This window comes from Gobio gobio (genome assembly GCF_949357685.1).
Source record: "Gobio gobio genome assembly, chromosome: 7".
NCBI lineage: Eukaryota > Metazoa > Chordata > Actinopteri > Cypriniformes > Gobionidae > Gobio > Gobio gobio.
In genome coordinates this window covers 58,995,774-59,023,683 of record NC_137103.1, presented here as the reverse complement: position 1 = coordinate 59,023,683, position 27,910 = coordinate 58,995,774, and the positions used below count along the sequence as shown (strand labels likewise).

The window sequence follows — 27,910 nt, the reverse complement described above, 5'->3', positions numbered from 1 at the left end:
TTATTATTTAGATGTATTTCGATGTTTAGTTGAAAAATTTAATGTCCCCAACTGAGCACGCCAAGCCAGAGGCAACAGTGGCAAGGAAACCAAAACCCCATTAGGTGACCTAATGGAGAAAAATAAACCTTGGGAGAAACCAGGCTCAGTCGGGGTGCCAGTTCTCCTCTGGCCAATTAACAAACAGCGTATTATTATTATTATTCTGGCAGTTTTACAGCTCGGAGGTCATAATAGATCAGAATATTCGAGGGACCGGGGGCAACATGCTGGAGACGGGTTTATTGAGGATGATGTTGATTAAATAATTATTAAAGTGCAATATTCGAATGATCGGAGGCAACACGCTGGAGACGGGTTTATTGAGATGCCGTGTCGTGTTCACTACAAATGATCACATGGTGTCAGAAGTGCTTGACGACCACACTGCCTCGGAAGGATGTCTAAGTTCAATCCCCCAGAATGTTTTTCATTTGATCGTCCAATAGAGTGGGCTGACTGGAAGCAACGTTTTCAGCATTTTCGGAGCGCTACAAAATTGGATAAAGAAGATGGAAGACTGGAAGTCCAGGTCAGTTCATTAATATATGCCATGGGAAATGAGGCCGAACACATATTTAAATCATTCACCTTTAACGAAGAGGATGACCAGAAGAAATTTGACGTTGTGTTAAGAAAATACGACGAGTATTTCTTTCCTAAACGGAATGTGATTCACGAGCGAGCCTGTTTCTATCAAAGAGTACAGTGCCCTGGTGAAAAGGCTGAAACCTTTATCAGAACTCTCTATGATTTGTCTGAACACTGTGACTTTGGTGAACACAGAGATGAACACATTCGGGATCGGATAGTCGTGGGCATACTTGATAAGGAACTGTCGCGCAGACTGCAGTTAATGTCCGATCTTACGTTGGCTCAAACTATTCAAAGCGTGCGCCAGTCTGAAGAGGTAGCACTTCAAGTTCACCAGCAGGGGGAGGCGTGTGCTGCAGTACAAGAGATCAAGAGAAAGCAGCGTACAGAGCACAACAGAAATGGAAACCTAAACGGAAAAATGATAAAGAGCAAGGAGAACCAAAATGTGGAAGGTGTGGAAAAATCAAACACAGACAACAGGGAAAATGCCCATTAATAAAGACAACATGCAATAAATGTAACAAAGTGGGTAAGAAAGCAGTAAGCGAAATGACAGAGACTGTTGCACAAACACCATATTTCCTGGGTGCAGTTACAAATACACAAAGAAATGATGAGCAGTGGAGTGTGCAAATTTCCATTGGAATGACACCAGTTAAATTTAAAATTGATACCGGTGCGGATGCAAACATCATGTGTGAAGAAACATTCAGCTGGCTAAATCCCAGGAGAATGCTGGAGCCATCAAATGTTTCACTGTGTAGTCCTGGAGGTAAACTAGAGTGCTTGGGAAAGTTTCAAGCCAGTTCCACATATAAAGGAAATGCATACACATTCCCAGTGTATGTCATCCATGGACAAAACGAGAACAATTTGCTTAGCCAAGCCAATGCACCCTCAATGGGACTGGTTAAACGCATTGAGGAAGTTCACAATGCATTTGGTGAGCATGGAACTCTTAAAACAGAACCTGTTAAAATCCAGCTTAAGGAAAATGCTAAGCCATATGCAGTGCACACAGCACGCAGAGTTCCCCTGCCCATCATGCAAAAGGTAAAGGAGGAGCTACAATGCATGAAAGAGAACAGGGTCATTGAGCCAGTGACAGACCCTACAGACTGGTGCGCACCAATAGTGCCAGTACAAAAGCGGAATGGCAAGGTACGCATCTGTGTAGATCTGAAAAAGTTGAAGGAAGCTGTGAAACGAGAAAGATACAGTATGTTCTTCCAACAACAGAGGAGATAATGGCAAAGCTGAGTGGTGCAACAGTCTTCTCATCTTTGGATGCTGCCTCAGGCTTTTGGCAGATACAATTACATCCAGAAAGCAGCAAACTGGCCACTTTCATAACACCATTCAGAAGGTACTCCTTTAAATGTCTTCCTTTTGGCATCTCCAGTGCCCCGGAAATATTTCAAAGAAAGATGACAGAAACGCTACAAGTGCTTGAAGGTGTATCAGTATATATGGATGATATATTGGTGTATGGAGACACCATGGAACAGCACGACTAACGGCTTACCAAGGTGTTGGAGAGAATTGAGTCTGCTGGGTGGAAGTTAAATCGTGAAAAGTGTCTGCTGAGACAACAGCAACTTCACTTCCTCTGTCTCTTGATCGATAAAATTGGCGTGAGGCCTGATCCTGAGAAGGTCAGAGCAGTCCGTGCGAAAAGTACCTGATTGGCCTTGAAAACTTCAAATTAGTGACATATCACAAGCCATTAGTGCCTCTTATGAATAAGGAGGACTTGGACGATGTTCCGTTGCGATGTCAGAGACTACTTATGAGGCTTATGAGATTCAAAGTGACTGCAGAACATGCTCTAGGAAAAACTTTGCTGGTGGCTGACTCCTTATCACGAAGCCCACTAGCATGCAGGGAAAATGACCTCAACATACACTCTGATGTGGAGTGTTACATTGCTGCTGTTACTGAAAGCATGCCTGCAAGCCCAACAAAACTTGAAGCCATTAGGGCTGCTACAAAGGCAGACAACAACCTGCAAACTGTACTGAAGTATATCCAGTCAGGATGGCCGAATTTTGCAGAAAAAACTCCAGTGGCAGTTCCCTTTCAAGAATGAGCTGTCTGAGCACACCGGAATACTGACAAGAGGAAGTCGTATGTTGATTCCAGATGTCTTGAGAGCGGATATTCTAAACTAAGAATACACAATGGACATCAAGGTCTGACAAAGTGTAGGGAGCGCGCTAATACATCTGTGTGGTGGCCAGGCATCTCATCTGAAATCAAACAAAAGGTTCAGTCCTGTAGAACATGCCTTGAGATGAAGCAGACACAGCAAAAGGAGCCTCTCATCCCAACCCCACTTCCAGACAGGCCTTGGAAAAAGCTAACTATTGATTTGTGTGAGTATAACAAGCATGCTTACCTTGTTGTGTCAGACTATTTTTCTCGATTTCTTGAGATCCTTCACATGCCAACGACCACCACCTCAGAAGTAGTTTTAAAACTGAAAGCACTATTTGCAAGGTTTGGCTGCCCTGCCCGTTTTACATGCAATTGACCGCACCCATTCTATAAATTACCGTATTATAGCTATCAAAAGGGTAAAGGTTAAATTATTTTGGGTAATTATTGATCTAGAGAGTCCAGAGAATTTTACTGCATTGGTTAACATGTACATCAGAGAGGAAAAAGGTTGCTTTTTGCATTTTCGGCTCATTTATCATGGAAATGTGTTCTTTTTACCTTTTAAACTGTAATGCCTCTACTGATGGCCCAATCTCCGTAAGGGTTTGCACGCTTCTTTAGAATAATATGGTGCTCGTGCTTAGCTAATTTGGTGAAGTTCTGAGCAGGGCAGACCATTTTTCAGTCATTTAAATGTCATTTTGCATAGGAAAATATAGAGCATTTTCACCGTTATAACAGTTAAAGTGCCACCAATGGCCCGACGTCCATAAAAGTTTGCAAGCTTCTTTAGGATCACGTGACGCGTGCGCACGCCCGATTTTGTGAAGTTGTATGCAAATCAGGCAGGAAGAGGGCCGCTTTCAGCCATTTCATGGGATGTGCCATAGGAATACATAATTTTGACACCTTTTTAACAGTTATAGCACCACCATGTGGCCAGTCACTGCATCCTTTTTCACGTGACCACAGAATGTGCTCTTACGTAGGCGTGCTGAGTTTGGTGAAAATATCTGGTTCCATTCACGAGTTATAGCCAATTAAGTTAAAGTGGCTCCTCCCACTTCAAACGTTTTGGCGGCCCTTAAGGACGTGAACCCAAATTTCCACTTTTTTTATAGTCATTGACATTCAGACTCCAGAGAATCTTGCTGCGCTGGTTTGGTTCCGGTCGGGCCAAAAACATAGGACTAGTTCGCAAAAGTAGGTTTTTGGAAAAAGCCAAAATACCTGAGAATTTTCCATCCATGTCGAGCAAATCTGAGGCATGCTGTCAGGACTCCTGGGTGATCGTGTGTGTGTATGTTGTCTTACCTGTTGGTGGTGGTTCCTCACTGGTTCACTGGCTCCTCCCACTCGTTTCAGTAATTGTTCACCTGTCGTGTCTCATCAGCTGTTCTCTTTTTATAGCACTCTGTCCTGTCTCTCGTCGCGTGCTCATTGTCTTGGTTGGTCTCAGTCATGCTGTCCTAGTCCAGTCTGTAGTTCTTGCTGTTCCTCTCCAGTTCCTCAGGTTCGGTCGCAGGCATCCGGAGGCTCGTCTTAGCCCAGAGTTCACACGCCTGTGGATATCGTGAACTTGACCTCGAGTGAACTGTGCTCTGTTTTCCTGGTATTACTGGTGCGCTTTGTTTTTAGGCGAGATCCAGAATCTTCCAGGTTCCGGTGAGCTGCCTTTTCTGTTGGGCGTTGTTTTTCCTTCTGCCCAGTGTTTAGACGTTATCGTCAGTCATCTGCCGTGTGAGGATTTCTTCCCGGTCACCGACCAGAGTGGATTACTTCGTGGGACGCCGCGTGTGGTCTCTGTGCCGTGGACTGTTACTTTTGTGCTTCATCTGATCCTCTCTTTACTCCTCTAATTAAACTTTGTGAACTTGCATCTGGCTCCGAGACTTATTCTGACACATGCATTTTGTCCGTCTTGAGCCAAGGATTCCAACGACACTTGAGCCTACACCTAAGGGTTTAGGAGTTATGAGCCATTTCATACTTTTTACCTAAATCTAGTAAACAATAGGGTCACTGTCACAGTGTCCAGCTGTTGTGCCCTAGTTGTCCATAGAGGGCACTCCTTCCCCTTCCTCAGCGACACTGCCATGAACTCTTTCCTAGTGTCCCTGTATCTAGTTGTGTTTGCCTGTCTGACCACTAGAGGGCACTCCTTACCTGACCTTTGCCACTCAGCCATGAACTTCATTCCCCATAATCCTTTGCCCGGACTCATCATGATTTATTGCATTCACCTGTTTATCATTACATTGTTTGTCTCTGCCTACTCATACCATGATCTCTCTGTCATTTCTCTCTGAGGTATTGTAGTTGTCACACTGTACATCTGAGCTCTCTCCCTTGTCCCTTGTTTCTTGTTTTTGTGGATTGTTTGCAAGTGCTTGACCCTTTGCCTGGCCTAATACTACGATTCTGGATTTCCCAATAAAGCTGCGCTTGGATCTTACCAAAGTCTCAGAGCAATTTGTGACAGAAACACTTTAGAGCACTGATCCATCATTAATGAATAACTACACAGGAGCAAATGAGTAATGTATTATTAACACTCTAGTAACTACTATTAACTAACAAGAAATGCTAATTAATAATTGAGTTAGTAATAGTGCTCAGCCGAATGTGGTAGTTCACTATTAGCTAATCAATAACTACTATAGGGCTTGGGCGTCGCGTTGCATTCTGGGACGAGGTGGCCATGTTGATGGCCTCGCGAATGTAAACATGCAGCAAATCGAACGAGGAGAAGCAGAGTTGGGAGAAAGAAAAACTACGTTAAATTCCCGAATAGGATGTGGAATTTACCGGGATACATTAAATAGGGAAGCCAGGGACCAGTATATGGACAAAATCGGAACTATTAACGGCTTGGCCACGCCAAGTAATGACGTCACGACGCCCAAGCCCTATTGTTTCATAACTCCCAGAGGACTACAAAGAGCTACTGTATACAGACTCATAATTAATATGCATAATGCATAATATATAATTAATGCTAAAGAGAAGGTTGTGGTAACCCACGAGTAATGACTCAAGTGTTACTATCTGTTACTATAACTGCATTCGTCTGCTATCAGTGGCTCAAGCGTCCGTCGCTAGCTCTAAAATGATGTATTGGCATTAGCAACGGAGGCTTGGGTTTGCACACAAGCGTTTTAAGGACAAAACCTGACAAATTACTTGAAATAAATCATCTGAACAATGTCTTGGCGTGGGAACTGTAATATAAATGAAATAATGGACTCCGGTTTGGTGAATTTTGGTAAAATAATGCACACCCGAGGTGTAACGGCATTTCAGTCCAAACACAGCTGATAGTTTTAAAACCAGTATGGTGAGATCTCTTCCTCTTTGACATGTTATCCTCTTCCTCTTTCTCAAAGGCTCAACTCCAGAGGACATGAAACTGAAACCCATCATCCGTCACATGAGGAAATCCAGGAGCCTGTCCATCACATCCCCGTCTATGCTGGATCTCTCTCACTGTTCTTCAGCCTCTGCTGTGTGTGTGTGTGTGTGTGTGTGTGTGTGTGTGTGTGTGTGTGTGTGTGTGTGTGTGTGTGTGTGTGTGAGTGTGTGAGTGTATGTGTGTGTGTGTGTGTGTGTGAGTGTGTGTGTGATCTCTCTCACTGTTCTTCAGCCTCTGCTGTGTGTGTGTGTGTGTGTGAGTGTGTGTGTGTGTGTGTGTGTGTGTGTGTGTGAGTGTGTGAGTGTGTGTGTGTGTGTGTGTGTGTGTGTGAGTGTGTGTGTGTGATCTCTCTCACTGTTCTTCAGCCTCTGCTCTGTGTGTGTGTGTGTGTGTGTGTGTGTGTGTGTGTGTGTGTGTGTGTGTGTGTGTGTGTGTGTGTGTGTGTGTGTGTGTGAGTGTGTGTGTGTGTGTGTGTGTGTGTGTGTGTGAGTGTGTGTGTGTGTGTGATCTCTCTCACTGTTCTTCAGCCTCTGCTGTGTGTGTGTGTGTGTGTGTGTGTGTGTGTGTGTGTGTGTGTGTGTGTGTGTGTGAGTGTGTCAGTGTGTGTGTGTGTGTGTGATCTCTCTCACTGTTCTTCAGCCTCTGCTGTGTGTGTGTGTGTGTGTGTGTGTGTGTGTGTGTGTGATCTCTCTCACTGTTCTTCAGCCTCTGCTGTCTGTGTGTGTGTGTGTGTGTGTGTGTGTGTGTGTGTGTGTGTGTGTGATCTCTCTCACTGTTCTTCAGCCTCTGCTGTGTGTGTGTGTGTGTGTGATCTCTCTCACTGTTCTTCAACCTCTGCTGTGTGTGTGTGTGTGTGTGTGTGTGTGTGTGTGTGTGTGTGTGTGTGTGTGTGTGTGTGTGTGTGTGTGTGTGTGAGTGTGCGTGTGTGTGTGTGGATTGATCGCATTATAGCCGCGTTTCCACCGCAGGAACTTTCCTCAGGAACTAGGAACTTTGGGCTGGTACTCGGTGTGTTATGACCGCAGGGTCTAAATGAAGTTCCGGTTAAATATTTCCCCCTCCAAACGGCCCTGCTCCCGGGGTAGTACTTTTTCAAAGTTCGGGAACTTTCGGGGGTGGGACTTGTTCAATAATCATTGAAAATTATTATTATCCGTCGCTGACTGGAGGAGCAGCCGCAGTCCTACATCACCAGACTAATGTTCCTCATCTTCCTGTACTTTAGACCGCAGTGGAAACGCAGACAGTAGCAGATCTGGATCTGAAAAAATCTGAAAAAGTTCCTCTAAAAAAAGTTCCTGGTACAAATTGTTCCAGGTAATTTCGGTGGAAACGCGGCTTATGTTCGTTGTGTTGTTTTGCTGTTGGTGTTCTCTTTTGTTTTCTTGCACTCTGGTATTTTTTGATATGTATATGTTTATTGTTTTCAGTTTTATTCTAGTTATGTGATTTGTGTGTTTGTCATAATCATGTGATGTGTGTGTGTGTGTGTGTGTGTGTGTGTGTATGTAAGGGCTCATCAGTGTATGTCTTCATTAGGCTCAAACGTCACCTGTGCTGAGAACATCACACACACATGTTTCTGTTTCAGGAGTTTCAGGAGCAGTGACAACTTTTCTCTTCCTTTTTGTACATAATTTTACTATGAAGGATAGTTGTGGCGAATATAATCCAGCTCTTTATTCATGTAATTATATTCCTCTGGTGAACTGCAATGAGGAACATTTAATATTTTCTTCATCTAATAAAAGGTGTTATTTTTGTGTTACTTTATTGTGTTGTTTCATAATTTAACATTAGGATATATTTGATATTTCACTGTATGGTAGACATTCTGAATAATGTGCTGTAAAGTGAGACTGTCATGGGATAATGCACAAAAAAACTAATATTTTATTAATTTATGTTAATGTCAAATTTCCCAGTGACATCATGCTTTAGCCCTGATGTAGGGTAAGTTGTGCCACTAGCACTATTTGTGTGTGCTTCTGGTCCTTTCCTTTATTTGTCCTGATAGAAGACAGCTGAAATATGATGTGTTGTGTAATAATGCTGAAGCACAGATATTGATCAGTGAAGAATATGTCCTCTGAGCTTCATGTCCTCTACAACAGTCTCAGCTCCTCCAACGTCAGGCCACCTGAGCGATGGGACACAGAAGATGGCAGTGAAATCAAACCTGTCACTCAGTAATAATCTAACACATGTTGTATTGAAAGCCTCATTGCTTCAGTTTTGAGTCAGAGATCAAGTGTGATTATAGAACTGTTTTCAGCAGCGTCACGACTGACATTCATCTGACAATCAACGGAGAAAATGACAAAACAAACAAAAAATATGAGGCTTTGTTCATGAAGACATCCTTTCATTCTGTAGTCCTGCTGATAAAATCAATCAAAATAAATCCCATCAGTCAGATAAAGAATTTTTAACGAGACAATAGAACGATATAACCCTATTGGGTCAAATATCCTAACAGTTCAGTTCCTGCTCTAGTGTGAGCAAATGATGTCTGGATTCGTTTGTGATGGTGAATTCAATCTCAGTCATAAGAGTGTAAAGTCAAAAGTCTGGACTCGTTTCCGTGCTGAAGAGAAATGCCCCGCAGGGTCGGGAAGGGGACTTTTAACATGTATTTCACTACAGATCACAAAATACATGCTTTAAAAATCATTTGTGATGTATTTGGTTAGATTGCACAAGTTTAGTAACTCAATCTGAATACTTTAGAGTACTCTGGACACTAATAATGCATTAAACTCAAACACAGGACTGGGTTTCCTCTGCATGTTATTTTAAACTACATCAGTTTTACACAATATATCTTACAGCAAAACAAATGCAGACAATCTTAGAAAAAAAGAGAACCTGACGCTCAAGAAGGAAACTCAACGCATTCAGATCTGGAGAGTGACACACACACACACACACACACACACACACACACACACACACACACACACACACACACACACACACACACACACACACACACACACACACACACACACACACACACACTATGCATTACCTCATGTTAGATTAGATTAGATTCAACTTTATTGTCATTACACAAGTACAAGTACAAGGCAACGAAATGCAGTTTAGGTCTAACCAGAAGTGCAATAGCAGCAAGTGCAGGATATACAATGGTTGCGTAAGTGCAGGACGTAAAAATGTTCTGAATATATATAAATATGTATAAGTAGAGAGATGGTTATTACTATAAGTAGAACTGAATTTACAGATGAATATATACAGTGAATATATATACAGATGGCTATTACTATAAACAGAATTTACAGGTGAATATGTACTAGAATATAATATACAGATGGCTATTACTATAAATAGAATTTACAGGTGAATATGTACTATGAATATAATATACAGATGGCTATTACTATAAACAGAATTTACAGGTGACTATGTACTATGAATAAATATACAGACGGTTATTACTTGAACAGAATTTTACAGTTAGAGGTATACAATAATATGTTAGGCTAATATGAGGAATAGCAGTGGATTAAGTTAGTACAATAAATTATGGACAGAGCTATCCGAAAGAAAGTGTAAAAGTGCAGTGGAAAGTGGTTGCATATTACAGTTAGAAGTACGGTGCAAAATGCAATGTAAACATTTGTTCGTTTGAGAGTTCGTTAGAAGTACGGTGCAAAATGCAAATGTAAACATTGTTACTGTAAATACAGTCGGCAGTGCAGATGAGCATAATCCAGTTACGGTATGGTGGTGCAGAATGCATAGGTAAACAGTTGTTACTGTAATAAACAGTCGGTAGTGCAAATAACAAAGTGAAGGCAGATGTGAGGTAGGAGAGTTCGCAGTTTATGAGGGAAGTGGATCAACGGGGGTTTGAGTTCAGTAAAGAGACAGCTCTGGGGAAAAAACTGTTCTTTAGTCTGCTGGTCCTGGTCCGGTGGATCCTGAAACGCCTGCCGGAGGGCAGGAGAGAAAACAGTCTGTGGGCTGGGTGAGAGGAGTCCTTGAGGATGCTGCGAGCTCGATGCAGGCAGCGTTTCCTCTGGATGTGTTCGATGGCAGGCAGTGGAGTTCCTGTGATGCGCTGGGCAGTTTTCACCACCCGCTGCAGTGCCTTGCGCTCCGCAACAGAGCAGCTCCCATACCACACTGCTACACAGTTGGTCAGGATGCTTTCTATTGCGCAGCGATAGAAGTTCACCAGGATAGCCGAGGAGAGCTGATTCTTCCTCAGTGTCCTCAGGAAGAAGAGGCGCTGGTGAGCCTTCTTGACCAGGCTGGAGGTGTTGGTCGTCCACGACATGTCCGCCGAGATGTGGGTCCCCAGGAACTTGAAACTGGAGACACGTTCAACAGCCATTCCATTGATGTGGATGGTGTCGTGTGTGCCTCTTGACTCCTTCCTGAAGTCCACGATGAGCTCCTTTGTTTTGGTGGTGTTGAGGAGCAGGTTATTATCAGCGCACCATGTGGCCAGGTGCTGGATCTCCTCCCTATAGGCAGTCTCATCGTTGTTGCTGATGAGACCAATCACCGTAGTGTCGTCCGCAAACTTGACGATGGAATTAGTTCCATACACAGGCTTGCAGTCGGCGGTGAAGAGGGAGTAGAGAAACGGACTTAGCACACAGCCCTGTGGTACACCAGTGTTAAGAGTGATGGATGTGGAGCAGGTGGATCCTGATCGAACATTCTGGGGTCTGTCGGTTAGGAAGTCCAAAATCCAGTTGCACATTGAAGTGTTGATGCCCAGGTCTCCAAGTTTGGCAATTAACTTGGATGGGATGACAGTGTTGAATGCTGAGCTGAAGTCAACAAACAGCATGCGTGCATAAGTGTTTTTACTGTCCAGGTGGGTGAGCACAGAGTGCAGTGCCATGGAAACGGCATCCTCTGTGCTCCTATTGCTGCGGTAGGCAAACTGGTGTGAGTCCAATGTGGATGGTATAGAGTCTTTTAGGTGTTCCAGGACCAGCCGCTCAAAGCACTTCATAATGATGGGTGTGAGTGCTACAGGGCGGTAGTCATTAGGGCACCTCGGGCTGGAGTGTTTCGGCACTGGCACAATGGAAGTGCGTTTAAAGCATGATGGTACAGCTGCTTGGGCGAGAGACAGGTTGAAAATGTCTGTAAAAACCCCAGCGAGCTGCTCCGCACATGCCCTGAGCACACGTCCAGGGATGTTGTCTGGTCCAGCAGCCTTGTGCGCGCTGATCCGGCTCAGTGCCTTGCAGACATCTGTGGAGGAGAGTGTGATTGGTGGGTGGTCAGCTGAGGGTTTGAGCTTGGTGGCAGTTTCTCTGTTGTTAAGACACAGTGACACACACAACACAATGTTAACACACACAACTCTGGATCTGACAATGTTGAGATTAACATGAACTAAGATTAATAAATCCTGTAGTATTGTTCATTCATTGTTGGTTAACTAAATGCTAACACAAATTAAACCTTATTGTAAAGTGTTAGCATTTTTTAATAAAGTAAGTTGGCCATAGGAGTGTAAAATGAATGTGAAAGTTAAGGAATCTTACACTGGTCAAACTAGGCTACTGTACTGTATATGTTTGAGTTATGTTGAAGTGTAATTACATTTCAAATGAAATTCAAAATGTTATTATGGAGATTAAATGTTATATTAAATTATCCTTTTTAAGTTTTTGACCAACATGAAAATTATCAACTTATTGGTATCGCCAGAATTATGTTCTTCTAGAAAAGTTTCACTATATAAGTGCAGAAATCTGATTATTGATAACTGATTATTACAATGAATGGCAAAAGGCATGTTTAGAAATGTGAACTGATATTATCTACTGACACACTACAGCATAAAAAAAAAAAAAAAATATATATATATATATATATATATATATATATATAACTGGCTTAAAACCATTTTTCTCTGATGAAAATACTAAAGTAAAGTTGCACTACAATATAAAATTGCATCTATACATTGTATTTATGGCAGTGATGTAATATAATCAGACGTGTTAGTTGACACATAGCAACATTACAGCAGCTCCAACAGGAACATCAGCTTCAGAATCCGTCAGACTGATCTCATCTTAAAGAGAAAGACACATTAAAACAAGAACCTGTGTTCACATGTCATTTATCAAACATGACACATTACACTGTATAACTATAACTATAATACTTTTACATCACTATTATTAGAATTGCTGCTAAGACAGTAATATACTACTACTGTCAATGAAAAATGTATATTTTACAACACTTCTTTCTTAGTTATACTGGCAGAAACCTGCAGTTTCAGTGAAAACAGGTTTATAAAATCAACTGTCCACAGAAAGTTTGGATATAATGCAAATGTGTTTAATAGAGTGTAAGTGGTGCTGGTTGCGTGTTAAACTCAAGGCACATGCAGAGATGGAGTTCACTGCATTCATTGGCTGTGAAACGAGGCGTGGACAATGCCAGATCATGAGCTGATGGAGTGAGGAAAGAAAACAGACTGTAGACTTACTTCATTATGGTCTTGTGTGATTTGAGAAGGGCACTAAGCCATATCGTGCTGAAGATTTCAGTTTGTTTCAGAGACGCTTTACTAAAATACAAAGACAATTTATACAATTGATGTTATTACGCAACGCATCTTGGTGTGATTTTGGAGTCAGATCTGAGTTTCAGTCATCATGTCAAAGCAATAACAGAGTAAGCGCATACATGTGTGTGTCAATTTTGGTGAAACTATCTCATTTTGGTGAAACTATCTCATCACCACTGAGAGAAGCATCAAACATCAGGGAAAACAGCTAGTGTGTGAGTTCTGTTTACATTTTCCTCATTTGATCTGTAGTTCAGCTGTTCTTTAGAACGCTGTCTGTTTGCTGTAGTTGGCTGTTTGTTGTAGTCTGGTTTGTTATTGTTTGACCTCGTGCGAACTAACGCGTTTCACTGGGAGTAGCCAGCTGTATTCAATAACGACATTTAATGCGAGTATAAATTGAGTAGTACTCCGCGGCAGCGGAAGCCCTCGTGTGAAGACCAGAGATGTATAGTAACGAAGTAGAACTACTTCACTACTGTACTTAAGTACTAAAAGGCAGTATCTGTACTTTATTAGAGTATTATTTTTTTCTCCTACTTCCACTTTTACTTCAGTACATATTTTCGATTAGTTTAATACTTTTACTCCGATATTTTTTTTTATGTGCTGCATCGTTACTCGTTACAATTATAAAAATGTTACGAATCATTCCATTCCAAACCCACATTACCGCTTATGAGAGAGAGCGCCGCGCGAGAGTGCGAGAGAGAGAGAGAGACAGAGCGCGCGAGAGAGCCCTGTGAGCGCGCATTCACTGTCTTTAAAACAACACGAGCGTCTTGCGCTCAAATTGCTCTCTATTTGTTTACATAGTTAATGTGCACTGTGAAGTAACATATACAAACAATGAACAGCTGTATTTTTATTAACTAAGATTAACAAAGATTAATAAATACAGTAACAAATGTATGATCATGGTTAGTTCATGTTAGTTATTAGTCTAATACATTAACTAATGTAATGTTAACAAATCAAACCATATCGTAAAGTGTTACAAACAAATAATTTACTCAGAACACCTCTTGAAATGAGAATATAAGTGTGCTTACCCCATTTTATTTTAGTAAGAGTGGTTATAGTACGATTTAATCTTAATGAACTACAGTATTTTCAGGTTATTTATATGGCAATGTGTAGAAAAATTACCTACCAACATTGTGATTGTCCTTTAGCTTAATCATTTGAAATAATAAAAACAATATGATGTTCAAACTTTTGACTACTTTCTTTAATAACTACATAACACAATACTTGTACTTTTACTTTCAGTACTTGAGTAGTACATTTTAAAATAAACTACTTGCAATACTTAAGTACAAAAAATGTTGAATACTTTAGTACTTCTACTTAAGTGTGGTGCTTAAAGAGCACTTCAACTTCTACTCAAGTCACTTTTTTGATAAGGAACTTGTACTTTTACTCAAGTATGTGTCTCTAGTACTTTATACATCTCTGGTGAAGACCGAAGAGTGTAAAGACCATTCGACTCTACTCTGCGCGACTCCGCTCGAGCAAGGACACCGACAAGGCACTTGAGTATAGCTATATATATATACTTTGTCCACTTTTGTGTTTTTGCTTGTTTTCATCTGCTAATTTCTCTGACCCGTATTCACAATGTGCTTCCAAATCTCTACTATTATCACACACACCCGTAAATCACGCTCTGTACATTCTAGACACCGTAATCCTACTAATCTGCGTAGTGTACCCATTTCCTCTGCTTCATTAATGTCCATTCCAATTGATCTCTGGAATTGCCAGTCTGCTGTAAACAAAGCAGACTTTATTTCATCTATTTCCACTCACATTCACATCTCAGTCTCATGGCTCTAACCGAAACCTGGATCAAACCAGAAGACACTGCCACTCCTGCGGCCCTCTCAAATAATTTTTTTTTTTTTCACACACCTCTCGCCAGATTGGGAGGGGTGGAGGTACTGGTTTGCTCATCTCAAAGGATTGGAAATTTGAGCCCATCCCTTCTCTATCTGGCAACTGCTCATTTGAATCGCACTCAATCACTGTCACTCACCCTGCTAAAATCCATGTTGTAGTTATTTATCGTCCTCCAGGTCAACTGGGTAACTTCCTGGAGGAATTGGATATGTTACTCTCTCACTTCCCTGAGGATGGCACTCCTCTGGTACTGCTCGGTGACTTCAACATTCACCTTGATAAACCCCAGGCTGCAGACTTCACCACTCTTCTGACCTCATTTGATCTTAAGCGAGTATCTACTACAGCTACTCATAAATCAGGTAACCATCTTGATCTTATCTACACACGCTACTGCTCCACAGACGTCACTTTAGTTACTCCTTTACACACCTCAGATCACTTTCTCATCACTCTTAACCTCCTACTAACTCCTAACACAACACACACTCCTCCGCTGATTACCTTTCGGCGTAATCTACACTCACTCTCTCCCTCCCGTCTATCCACTATGGTTTCCTCCTCACTCCCTCCACCTGCTCAGTTCTCAGCACTAGACACTAACAGTGCTACTGACACTCTTTGCTCCACTCTAACATCTTGCTTAGACAACTTCTGTCCCGTTTCATCCAGGCCAGCCCGCGCCACTCCCTCTGCCCCCTGGCTGTCTGATGTTCTTCGTGAACATCGCTCTGGGCTCCGGGCGGCAGAGAGGAAGTGGCGCAAAACTAAAAACACTACTGACCTGACCCTGTATCAGTCTCTTCTCGCTTCTTTCTCTAGTAACGTCTCCACTGCTAAAACTACATACTATCACAACAAAATACACAACTGCTCTGACTCTCGTGCACTCTTCAGAACGTTCTCTTCGCTCCTCTGTCCTCCTCCCCCCCCTCCTTCATCAACTCTTACAGCTGATGACTTTGCATCATTTTTCACACAAAAAATCTCCTCCATCAGCAGCCAATTCTCCACACCACAAACCGACACGCACATCTCAACAACCATAACACATTCACTCGCCTCTTTTTCTCTGCTCTCTGAAGCTGAAGTCTCCAAACTCATCCTTTCCAACCACCCCACTACCTGTCCGCTTGACCCTATCCCCACTCACCTCCTTCAGGCCATTTCTTCTTCTGTTACTCCTGCACTCACTCACATTGTCAACACCTCTCTTCACACCGGGACCTTCCCCACAGCATTTAAGCAGGCTCGGGTAACCCCACTGCTTAAGAAACACTCTATGAACCCAGCACTTTTAGAAAACTACAGACCGGTATCCCTTCTGCCTTTCATTGCAAAGACACTCGAGCGAGTTGTTTTTAACCAGCTCTCTACGTTTCTTGAACAGAACAACCTCCTGGATATCAACCAATCAGGCTTCAAAAGCGGCCACTCAACTGAGACTGCCCTGCTCTCGGTTACGGAGGCACTGAGGCAGGCAAGAGCGGCTTCCAGATCCACAGTACTTATCTTACTGGATTTGTCTGCTGCTTTTGACACAGTTAACCACCAGATCCTCCTGTCAACTCTCATGAAGATGGGCACCTCAGGAACTGCTCTCCAGTGGCTCAAGTCTTACCTCTCAGGTAGGTCCTTCAGGGTGTCATGGAGAGGTGAAGTGTCTAAGTCACATCATCTAGCCACTGGAGTTCCACAGGGCTCAGTGCTTGGACCACTTCGCTTCTCCATCTACATGTCATCACTGGGATCGGTCATTCAGAAACATGGCTTTTCCTATCACTGCTATGCAGACGACACTCAACTCTACTTCTCATTTCAACCAGATGATCCCACGGTTGGTGTTCGTATTGCTGCCTGCCTAACAGACATTTCTGCCTGGATGAAGGAGCATCACCTGCAACTCAACCTTGCAAAGACTGAACTGCTTGTGGCCTCAGCCAACCCAGCACTTCATCACAATCTCTCCATTCAGCTAGGATCATCAACCATGACTCCGTCCAGGACAGCCAGGAATCTTGGAGTTGTGATCGATGATCAGCTAAAATTCACTGACCACATTACTGCAACAACCCGGTCCTGCAGATTTGCATTATACAACATTAGGAAGATTAGACCCTTCCTATCTGAGCAGACCACACAACTCTTGGTCCAAGCTCTTGTTCTCTCCAGACTGGACTACTGTAATGCTCTTCTAGCAGGCCTTCCGGCATGCCCTATCAAACCCTTGCAACTGATCCAGAATGCAGCGGCGAGGGTGATCTTTAACGAGCCGAAGAGAGCGCACGTCACGCCTCTCTTCATCAGTCTCCACTGGCTACCAATAGCCGCTCGCATCAAATTCAAGGCACTGGTACTCGCCTTCAAAGCAACCACTGGCTCTGCACCAATATACCTTAACTCGCTTGTTCAGACATACACACCCTCCAGGAGTTTGCATTCTACCAGTGAACGACGTCTTGTGGTGCCATACCAGAGAGGCATGAAATCACTGTCACGGAGCTTTTCCTGGACTGCCCCCACCTGGTGGAATGACCTGCCTATCTCAATTCGAGCAGCCGAGTCTGTAGCCATTTTCAAAAAACATCTAAAGACGCATCTCTTCCAGCAGCACCTGACCAATCAAGAATAGCACTTAACATTCTATTCATTTTTCTGTCTGTCTAATTTATTTATATATATAAAAAAAAAAAAAATCCTGTGTGTTCTGTGTTAGATTAACTGAGACTTGTTACAGCACTTGCATACTGTAGCCTCTGACTGTTGTAGTTGCTTCTATTGCTCTCATTTGTAAGTCGCTTTGGATAAAAGCGTCTGCTAAATGACTAAAATGTAAATGTAAATTTTGTTTTGGAGTTAATAGACATTTTATATGAAAAAACAGGTAAAAAATGACTGACACCTGACTTTGATTGGATTTTACTCCCCCTTACTATCAATATTTTAACATTTGTGCATTAGAGATTGACCTATGTTTCCGAACTTCTGACGCTGGTTTTTGTCTCGATCAGACTAGCGGTTTCGAAGATATCAGCTAATGTTTTTTATGAGCTAAATTACCACACTGCACAAACCATATGCCGAAACCTGGCAAGTCTGGTATCGTTGGACTCAGCAAGGATTCAGGAGACAAATAAAGTTACTCCCATGAAAATAAGTCAATCTCACCCAAAGTTATAAGCGTTTGAAAGAAAATATCCACTAGGTGGCGCTGTTTCGAAACTTCTCAGGCTCCTTCAGGGCTTCGTGCTGATGACCCATACTGAGTTTCATAACAATCCATTCATGGGTTCATAAAATACAGCATTTTAGCACATAAATCAAAATGGCTGACGGCCAAAATGGCCGATATGGTTAAATTGGATATCAGACGACTCGGCTCGCCGTCCTGAATCTAACGAGACCACTTTTATGATTTTTGCAAGTGGTTTGTAAAATTTGTTTTTCTGTGTTTGGCCCCTAATGATAGAAAAATAGAGGCATATATAAGCATACAACAGTAAATAGAAATGAGGTATGAAGACTCAAAACAAATATATACAGATGCATCCAAAGATCCAATCACTGGCAAAACAGGCGCAGCTATTCATCCCAAAATATAATGTTAACATCCACCATCAGATCAGCTCTCAGTTTCTACAGCTGAAATAATGGCCATTATTTTAGAAGAAGTTAAAGCACATAAGGCATCTGTCATCTGTTCAGAGTGTCTTCTTGATCAAGTCCTCAGACTGGAACATCTGTATGTAGACGAGATCTTTTAATGGAGATAAATCAAATGAGTTTATATTTGTTTGTGTTCCGGCACATGTGGGTATTGAGGGAAATGAGAAGGTTGATGCGTTAAAGGCAGAGCATATAAACATACAAGTTCCACTTAGCAAATCAGAGATTAAAGTCATCATTAAAGATTATATTCATCAGATGTGGCAGGATATATGGGATCGGGAGATTTCTACAACATTCAGAAAGAAGTGATGGTTATAAAGCAGCGTAGTCTGGGACGGCCGGAGGAAACCATGAGAACAAGGTTGAGAATAGGGCACAAGATTAAATGGCTGCTGAAATGTAATAGGACAACATCAGACTGGATTATGCCTTCATTGTGGACATGTTGAAAATGTCACACATGTACTCTTGACATGTAGAAAGTGTTCTGGAAAAAGGAGAGAACGAGAGACGGCAATGGGAAATTAATTTAAAAACTCTATTGAGTGCCTGGATCACAATCTATAATTAAGGATGTTATGATATTTCTGAGAGAAACTCAGCTTGAAACTTCAGAATGTGTGTTGTTTTCCCACACAGTTTATAAAATGACATCCCAATGAGTTCACATCTCAGTCCAGAAGATGGCGGTAATGCTCCTCGTTTGATAAAAAACACTGAAGAAAGGGAAGAAGCATCTGCGCATGCGCATTCTGAGGAAACACCGTCATATCAAAACCGAAAGTAAAGACTCGATTCTAATGACAAGCAAACATTTGGAATTAAAACTGTAATCTGTCTTCATAACCGGACATAACCATCACATCTCGGTAAGTTCAGTTATCATCTTCTGATATCATGTCATATTATTGCTCCATCGCTCTCATAATAAACCCGTGAGACCTTCGTTCATCTTCAGACACAAATGAAGATATTTCTGATGAAATCCGAGAGCTCTCTGTCCCCTCCATAGACAGCAATGTAATTAACACTTTCTCAACTACAGCCTATAAAACATTTAAACGATTTTCAGTAAATAATGGTAACCTCAAGAATATAAGAAAATTAAATATTAGTTAGAAAAATATTTGATTCCTCCTATTTCCCCCAAAGATGCGCCATTACCGCTCTGCGCTTTGAGAGGAATGCGGGACTCAAGCTGGATAGACCTTCTCCAATATCTTCATCTTCATATGTTCTGCTGATGTTGCAAAGCAACACTTGTTGTAAAAGTTCTGAAGAGCGGATTTTATCTTCCACAGGGTCAAGACATTTAGGCAATGTTTGATTATTCACTGCCAGAGAAAACCAACTAAAATCACCGGCGTGTGTGAAATGCGCCATTCAAATAAACCAAACTTGACGCGCCTTACCAAGTTTAATAACAAGAACAAACTGTGTTAAATAACATTTGAAGTAAAAAGGTATTCGTCCTACAGTGTTTTTTATACTTTCCCACAGTAAAGGATGTGAATAGTTATAATAGACTTAATTATAAGCAAACAAAAGGAAGAAACGTTTATAATCCCCTGCGAACATGGCGACGTGAGGGAAGATTTGGGAAAAGAAACGAGATGTCCATGTCCATTGGGATAAAATGGACTACTAGGCCTATAGAAAAATCGAGTGACCTGGTCCAGATCGCAAAACAGAATGAAAAAGTGCTATCTGACATTATTTGCTTTCTAGGCTAAATAAAGCTTTGTGCTTCACTCCTGTGGTAATATTCACATGAACAGCATTCACATACAAAACCCTGATGCACTTTTATGGACTTCAAAACAGAAACAGCCATTCACTACCATTATAAAGCTTGGAAGAGCCAGGACATTTTTAATAAATGACTCTGATTGTGTTTGGCTTAAAGAACAATGTCATACACACCCTAGGATTTAATTTTTGTGTGAACTAAGACTTTAACTGAAAGCAACTTGACCTGATATATCTTAAAATATGCCAGTGTCATTGTTTTGTCTCAAGATTCACGCCAGTAATGTTTTTTTTTTCTAAGGCACATTTAAAAAAAGCTACTTACATTGTCCTATTTGAACTAAGCCCTAACCTTGGCTTAATCTAAGAGCTGTCTGTATAACCGGGCCAACGATTACAATATAAGGACAATATCTGGCAGTTTTGCATTTCCATCTATAGTTGCAATCATCTGAAGTCTTCATGAGTGAGGCTGGATCAAACTGGAGCTGGCGTAATCTCTAGTAACCTTGCTGTGCATCCTGAGATAGAAACAGGGAAGCAACAGGAGAAAGATTAGCATATATTATTTCAGGCAAAAGATGATAATGTGCACTTTTTACTATTTAATCTCATATAACTGTAGCACAGTTTTTTGGTTGTTGTTGTCAAACAGACCCCAAACCTATAAATGGTAGTGTACACTACTGTTTAAAAGTTTGGGTTCAATAAGATTTTAGTTTTAAAGAAATTGCTATTTTTATTTAGCAAGGACGCATTAAATGATCAAAACAAAGTGACAGTAAAGACGTTTGTAAAAGACATATAGACATTTATAATCTTTACAAAAGTTTATATCTCAAATAAATGCTGTTCTTTTGAACTTTCTATTCATCAAAGAATCCTGAAAAATAAAATGTATCACAGCTTCTACAAAATATGAAGCTGTTTTCAACACTGATAATACTCATAATAATGTGTGGTGATCATCAGATCCTCATATGAGAATGATCAGTGTTACGACCCGCCGTATACCATCGTGCAAATTTAAGATGGTAAAAATAGGAAAACCAGCCCCAGCCGACAGATCACCAAAAACACAAACACTAAATTCCATAAAAGATATACATTTATTTTAGAAAAAAGAATAAATTAAATCCGAGTAAAATAAATCCGAGTAAATTACGGAGCAATGGCTTCAGGGTGCCCCAAGGCCAACATAACAAACAAAACAATCTTATAAATAAAACATATATAAATGACCTAATCAGGAAGTAAAACAAAAGTTACAAAGAAACTTCCCTAACTCCCTACCCATAAACAAATGCTAACATTATAAAAATAAATGGCAGGACACCCCTACGCTCCAAAACTCAAATGTGAACATAAAAAAATCAGCTTAAACAAACACTCATGATCAAAACGAAACGCTTTGGGATCTGCCGACGGGAGGAGGCATCCGGAGCTCTGCACGCCACCTGGTCAACGTCACAATGAGCTCCTCGTCTTCCATTAGCGCCGCCCTTTTAAAGCGGAGAGCCGGTCGATCCACCAATCAGACTCCTTGCACATCAGCCAATCCCTGCACACATGTACAAAAGAAAAACAACCCACACAAAACAAAATAGATCATAACAATCAGTGAAGGGTCATGTGACACTGAAGACTGGAGTAATGATGATTTGATCACAGGAATAAATCACACTTTACTATATATTCACATAGAGAACAGCTGATCTACTACATTGTAACAATATTACAGTTTTTAATGTATTTTAATCAAATAAATGCAGCATTGGTAAGCACAAAAGAGACATCTTTCAAAAACATAAAAAGCTGTACCAACCCCACACTTTTGAACTTTAGTGTATGTTAGAGATTGTACTTACTAGTCTTATGAGTATTGGAGATTTTCTTTGACAGGAGATCCGCTCCAACTCTGCTGTGGAGCAGAACATCAAGATGGAAGAATCTAGGAACATAAGCACCAAGCCAACCATATTTAGTATATAATGCCAGTTTATTAGAAGGAAAGAAGCTAAAGAAGAGGAGAAAAGCAACAAAGGGAAAGAAGAATATACAGAAAATAATCTATTAAGAGTTTATGTTTTTAGGTTTACTTGTTAATTATTGCTCATACAGTGTCACTTACGTTTGGATGTCAAAGCCTTCTTTAAATTTATAAATTTGGAAAAGAAAATAATGTAAAATCATGGTGATATTACGTGAAATATACTGTAAAATAAATGCATATTAAGTTATTTAATGAACTTCCTCAGTTCACCTGTTTCCTACTTCTCTGTCAGGAGCTTCCTTCAGGAAGGCTGGGATCTTGGCAAGTGAAATCTCGTTTGTGAAAAATACCACAGAAAAATAGGCGAATCTCAACATAACACAGAGTGTGACGCAACCGTCGGGATCATTAATATGTACGCCCCCAATATTTACATTCAAGATTCAAGAGTTTTATTTGTCACATACACAGTTATATACACAATATACAACTGGCAGTGAAATGTAAACAGGTCCGCTCCATGGACAGTGCAAATAACAGTTACAAGAAATTAAAATAGAAATAGAATAAAATTAGAATAAAAAGTATTAACATAAGTAGAATTATAAATATGCCAGCCCATGTTTAATGTCAGGCGAAACTGCGCAGCCGAATCATCGGGAGTTCTGCAGGTAAACAAGCGAGGATAGCGGAAATGGCAGATCATGGAAACAAATGTTATGTTCCAGGCTGTGCAGGGGATGTGACTGTTCATACCCTTCCCACAGATAAAACATGTCAACAGGCATGGTTGATGTTTATTTATAATCGGATACCGCAACAATTTAATTCAAAGTTGTAAGTTTGCTCAGCCCATTTCACCACGGACAGTTTTTCAAACCTGGGACAATATCAAACAGGCTTCGCTCCGCGTCTGATACTGGAGAACTATATTCCCACAAGCAGGAAGTAGTGATTTTATCCACTTATGGACTGTCTAAACAATTTCTGATTAAATAGAACGTTTCTTAGAGAGACAACATTAACGATAATATCCCTGTTGTTGTCTAGATCCAACGCAAGATGCTAGTACAGTAACAATAGGAAACGCCAAGTAGCATACATAACTAAATAGTATGTCTAATGACAAAGGTTAATATTATTTCCTGCCAGTGTTGTCATAAATTACAAAATACAACCGTAGATGCATATGTCGATCCCTTTTGTCGGATAGAAATCTAATTTAGCCTATATTTCATCAACAACACATAACTCAGGAGCTAACTACGTTAGTTTAGATGCTTATAGCTCACTCAATCCTTCTAGCTAACATCACCTTCTCCACCACTTAATTTGAAACGATAGTCATTTGAAAACAAAAACAAAGTTGTGACTTCTGACGTGTAAAGTTAATGCTATATGCTTGTTATCGTTTAGGCTGAAGTTCTAGTATGGACGTGACAATTTTGCAGGTTCTTAATGAAAATAAATACTAAACTTACCACTCAGAAGCGTCCTTTTCCAATCTCAAAACAGTTTGTTGTTCCTCAATATCTGCATCTTCGTCAGAAACAGGCTCAAACATATATGGTTGAACGCCTAATCTCTCCATTGTCATGAGGGATAGTGTAGATGTGTTTGCTGTCATTGAGCCGCGCAGTACAACAGCCAATCAGAGCAGAACTCGGCATTAATATTCATGACCCTTCCAAATAAGGCAAAAACAGACCATTTCATCCTGGGGAAGATTTTTAGAGTTGTAAATGGACCTGTAAAACCGTATCTGGACAATTATTGACCTTAAATAAGCCACATACCCTCTATGTAGATATCAGAGAACTATTTAAAATATTGTTTCAAATCATTCTAGGGCACCTTTAAAAAGTCTAGAATTTCAAAATCAAAATTTTAGGCCTTAAAAAGTCTTAAATTCGCTGAAGTATTGAGTTCTAGGTCTTAAATAATTTTAAACGGGTCTTAATTTTCCTACACCCATGTAACGCTACCTCTATTGCTCATTTAAATACTTCTGCAGCGCTTTAGAGTGTGTGTGTGTGTGTGTGTGTGTGTGTGTGTGTGTGTGTGTGTGTGTGTGAGTGTGAGTGTGAGTGCGTGAGTGTGTGAGATATTAAGAGTTGTGTTTGTTCTCAGTGTTTCCATATGCAGGTCTGAAGTCAGTTTCTCATTATGGAGAACAGAGAGAAGAGGAAGAGGAAGAGCTCTTCATCCCCAGATCCCAGCTGTGTGTCTCTGAAGAGTGACAGATCCATGCGTCAGCCTCTTAACTTCAGTGATGGAGCAGTGACCTCTGACCCCAGGTAAGGATAAACCTATAGTTTAACTAAATCTATGGACAAAAGTAATGATCCACCGATCATGATTTTACATGGCCGATTCCGATTTCCAATTTTAATTTATTTTTTCACACAATAAAATAATGAAAGTATACATGAACAAGATGTTTATTTGGTGTTTAACAGGCTAAATCGGCTTTTGGCTAATGAAAACAGGTCCGCAATCTGAAATTAGCAGGAAATTAAATAGGAAATTAAAAGGCTGAAAGGTGAAATTAAAGGCAACAACTGCATATTCTGCAATCCAAACAAAGATGTTACTTAAATCAGCATTTGTTTTTAAATTCAGTGTAAAGAAAAAAGTCTTTACCAGTGAAATTCAATAAAACTAAAGTATATAATTGTTCCAAAATGTTAAATCAAATAATGTTTAGAGCAACGAAAAAAAATTTTTTTTTTTTTAAATTGCTTTTTAAATCAAATTAAGTCAATGTAATTTTAAGGTAAAATAAAAGGTAATACTTTAGAATAATGGTCATTAGTTAACATTAGTTAATGTATTAACTAACATGAACTAACCATGAGCAGTACATTTGTTACTGTATTTGTTCATCTTTGTTAACGTTAGTTAATATAAATACAGCTGTTCATGGTTTGTTCATGTTAGTTCACAGTGCATTAACTAATGTTAACAAGATTTTAATAATGCATTAGTAAATGTTGAAATTAACATTAACAAAGATTAATAAACGTTTTATAAGTGCAGTTCATTATTAGTTAATGTTAACCAGGGCTCTGAACCAGTTCAAGGGACGAAAACGAAAACAAAATCAAAATCAATTTGAATCGTTCTGAACAGAAACGTTAATTTGAAATGACCATTAACGGGTTAATAACGTTATTTTATCGTTCTCTTTAATGTTGTAATTTGGCAGTGCCCAATCATGAATAGAGTTACAGCATGTCATCTATGAATCTACCGGTAACGCGAGTCAGTGTGAGCGCATTTACACGCCTCAAGCTCATTTCTTTCCCCACTGAGCTCATCAATGAAAGCGCAGGTATTGGAGGACATTCTTTGCGTACGTTTAAATAAGCAGTACGGACTTTAAGCTCAAATAGTCTGATTTAGGCTAGTTTGTGGATTCCGTTTAAGCCTGTCCAAGTAGGCTATAGCATCTATCAAACATTTGTCCTATAGTCTTTCAGATTGCCAATACAGGACAATGTTTTCTATATAGACGGTTGATGCTTCGTATTAAATGGCGTTATATTGCATTAAATGATCAAGCTTTATTAGCTGACTGAGTTTGATTATGGGATGCAAGGACGTGTGTTTGCTTTGAAATTACCAGTTGACGGTGCATTAAAAGAGCAATGGTTATCCAGTTTATTTATTCTTTATTTATGCAATTTTTAAAACAAGTCGTGTTGAAAAAAAAGTTATGTACAAAGAATGTTCTCACTCTTCTGAAAAGAATAGGCATATAGAGGGCACTTTCCGCTCCATTAAAACAGGTCAATATTTGTCCCGCTGTTTATGCTTTGTAATTAATGCATGTATTTCTGTTGTGGTTTTAAAAATGCTATGAAATAAATATTCAAGTTTAATTATTATGCGTTATATTATTATTGAGTGAAAATAAGTCTTTATTTATACATATTTGTTTGTTTGGCTAAATTAAATTAAAATAACGTTATCAACCGTTATTTTTTCAAATCAAACCGTTTTCGGAACAGTAATGTTTAATGAGGAACGCAAAAACGGAAACGTTAAAATATCGATTCTGCTCGGAGTGAACCGATTGAAATTTTTTCCCGTTTTTAGGCCCTGATGTTAACTAATGTTGTTAACTAATATTAACTACTGACCATTATTCTAAAGTGTTACTAAATAAAAATGATCATCCTATAGGCTACAGAACTGATAGTATTTCATTTCAAAAGTGCATGCATGTTCTTCTTTAGGCTACAAAAAGAAGTATTTCGGCTTTGTCACAAGTTAGTCTGTTTCGTTCTCATCCGATCCAACACGTGAGAAGCTGAGCTGAACAAACGCTCACTATCTACACTTGTGCAGGGCGGAGAGGTAAACACGCGCAACTTCAGCTCGCGCAGGAAAGCGGCTCTTCATTCCCTTCAGCGTATCTCATCTCTTCCCTCAGTTCTCCAGGTTCCGTTTGTAACACACAAGTGACATGTTCGCGATTGCAATATAGGCGTATGTGCACGCGGGCGCACTTCCGGAAAAATCGGCAGAAAAATATAAAGAAAACCGATCGCGCGCTAGAAGCAAAAACCGTCCGGTTCCGGTTTTTGGCCGGTCAACCGGTGCATCCCTAGACAAAAGTTCAGTGATAGAAAATAGTGTTGTCACGGATCGATACTGAAATTTCTAACTTCGATACGATCCCTAAAAATTATCTCTATTCGATACCATTTTCGATACCACAGGGGAAAAACGCTGCATAAACTGTCAAATAGATATTTTTAATACAATTGATTTTTTTGTCCGTCTATTGAAAGTCTAGGCAATTAAAAATTTCTTCTGAAGAGATCCCTTTATATGATAAAGCTTTTAAGCCTTTTCTCATAAACGTTGATCAATTACTAGTGTTCGACCGATATATCCGGCCGATATTTGTGTTTTTACGTGTATCGGCATCGGCAGATTCAAGGCTGCTGCGTTCGCCGATATTTTTTCCCGGCATTATTTACAGACAGGCGTCCACGGGCAGCTCTGAGCTACAGTTCATGCACCGCCCCTCCACTAGCAGAGAGTGCAATCTGCTCTTCAAAACAACGATAAGTTTTAAACGTTCAAAGCATCTTTTAACTGTTTGACTTAGTTGAAATATTGCCATACACTTTGAAAATGGAAACACGTTGCTCTATATGTGCTTGCAACTATAGCTAAGCAAGTGTGTGCATCCAAATGGAAAATGCAAATGCTGAATGCGTCGTCTATAAAACTGCTTGCCATTGTATTTAGGGAAATATGCAAATAGCTTGGGGTTAGGAACTTCTGTGTGGGTTCTGTGTGAATCGCACAGAAACGGAGAGTTTTTGTTTTGGGAGGGGGGGGTAGGTTCAGTTTACGCGTGTAACGTTGCCGAACGGTTTCCGGGTGCAATCTTTAACAGTTCACAGTCGGCTTGTTTGAAGCGCGGAACACACCAAGTTCCCACACGAACATTAAGTAGGGTTAGGCGCACACGCGTGAACGCGATCATCTGTGAAGGGATCGATCATCTCTTACTAAAGAATAAACATGAATGAAGTTATGCTGAAAATACATTACAGCTTACTGTCATGTATATATGTGGTGTAATCGCTAAATCAGTGTTTCAACGGCGGAAAGACTCATGGCCTCGGACTTGGAGGTGCTGATTCTCATCCCAGCCGCTTCACACTCGGCCGCAAACCGTCCCAGTGCACGCTGAAGGTCCTGGCTCGAGGAAGCCAACACGACAACATCATCCGCAAAAAGCAGTGACAAAATCGTGTGGTCCCCAAACCGGACACTCTCCGGCCCTTGG

At 40.5% G+C, this 27,910-nt stretch overlaps 1 protein-coding gene across 2 annotated transcripts in view; it reads left to right on the top strand.

Moving 5' to 3' along the window:
• Positions 1–19,124: 19,124 nt before the first annotated feature.
• LOC307129814 (protein NLRC3-like) overlaps positions 19,125–27,910 on the top strand; it is a 42,568-nt gene continuing 33,782 nt past the window's right edge. For both annotated transcript variants that reach the window (XM_079822571.1, XM_079822572.1), the window contains exons 1-2: positions 19,125–19,225; positions 24,229–24,395. In XM_079822571.1, the coding sequence (XP_079678697.1) occupies positions 24,265–24,395 (131 nt within the window). In that variant the 5' untranslated portion in view covers positions 19,125–19,225; positions 24,229–24,264. The remainder of the gene's footprint in view (positions 19,226–24,228; positions 24,396–27,910) is intronic.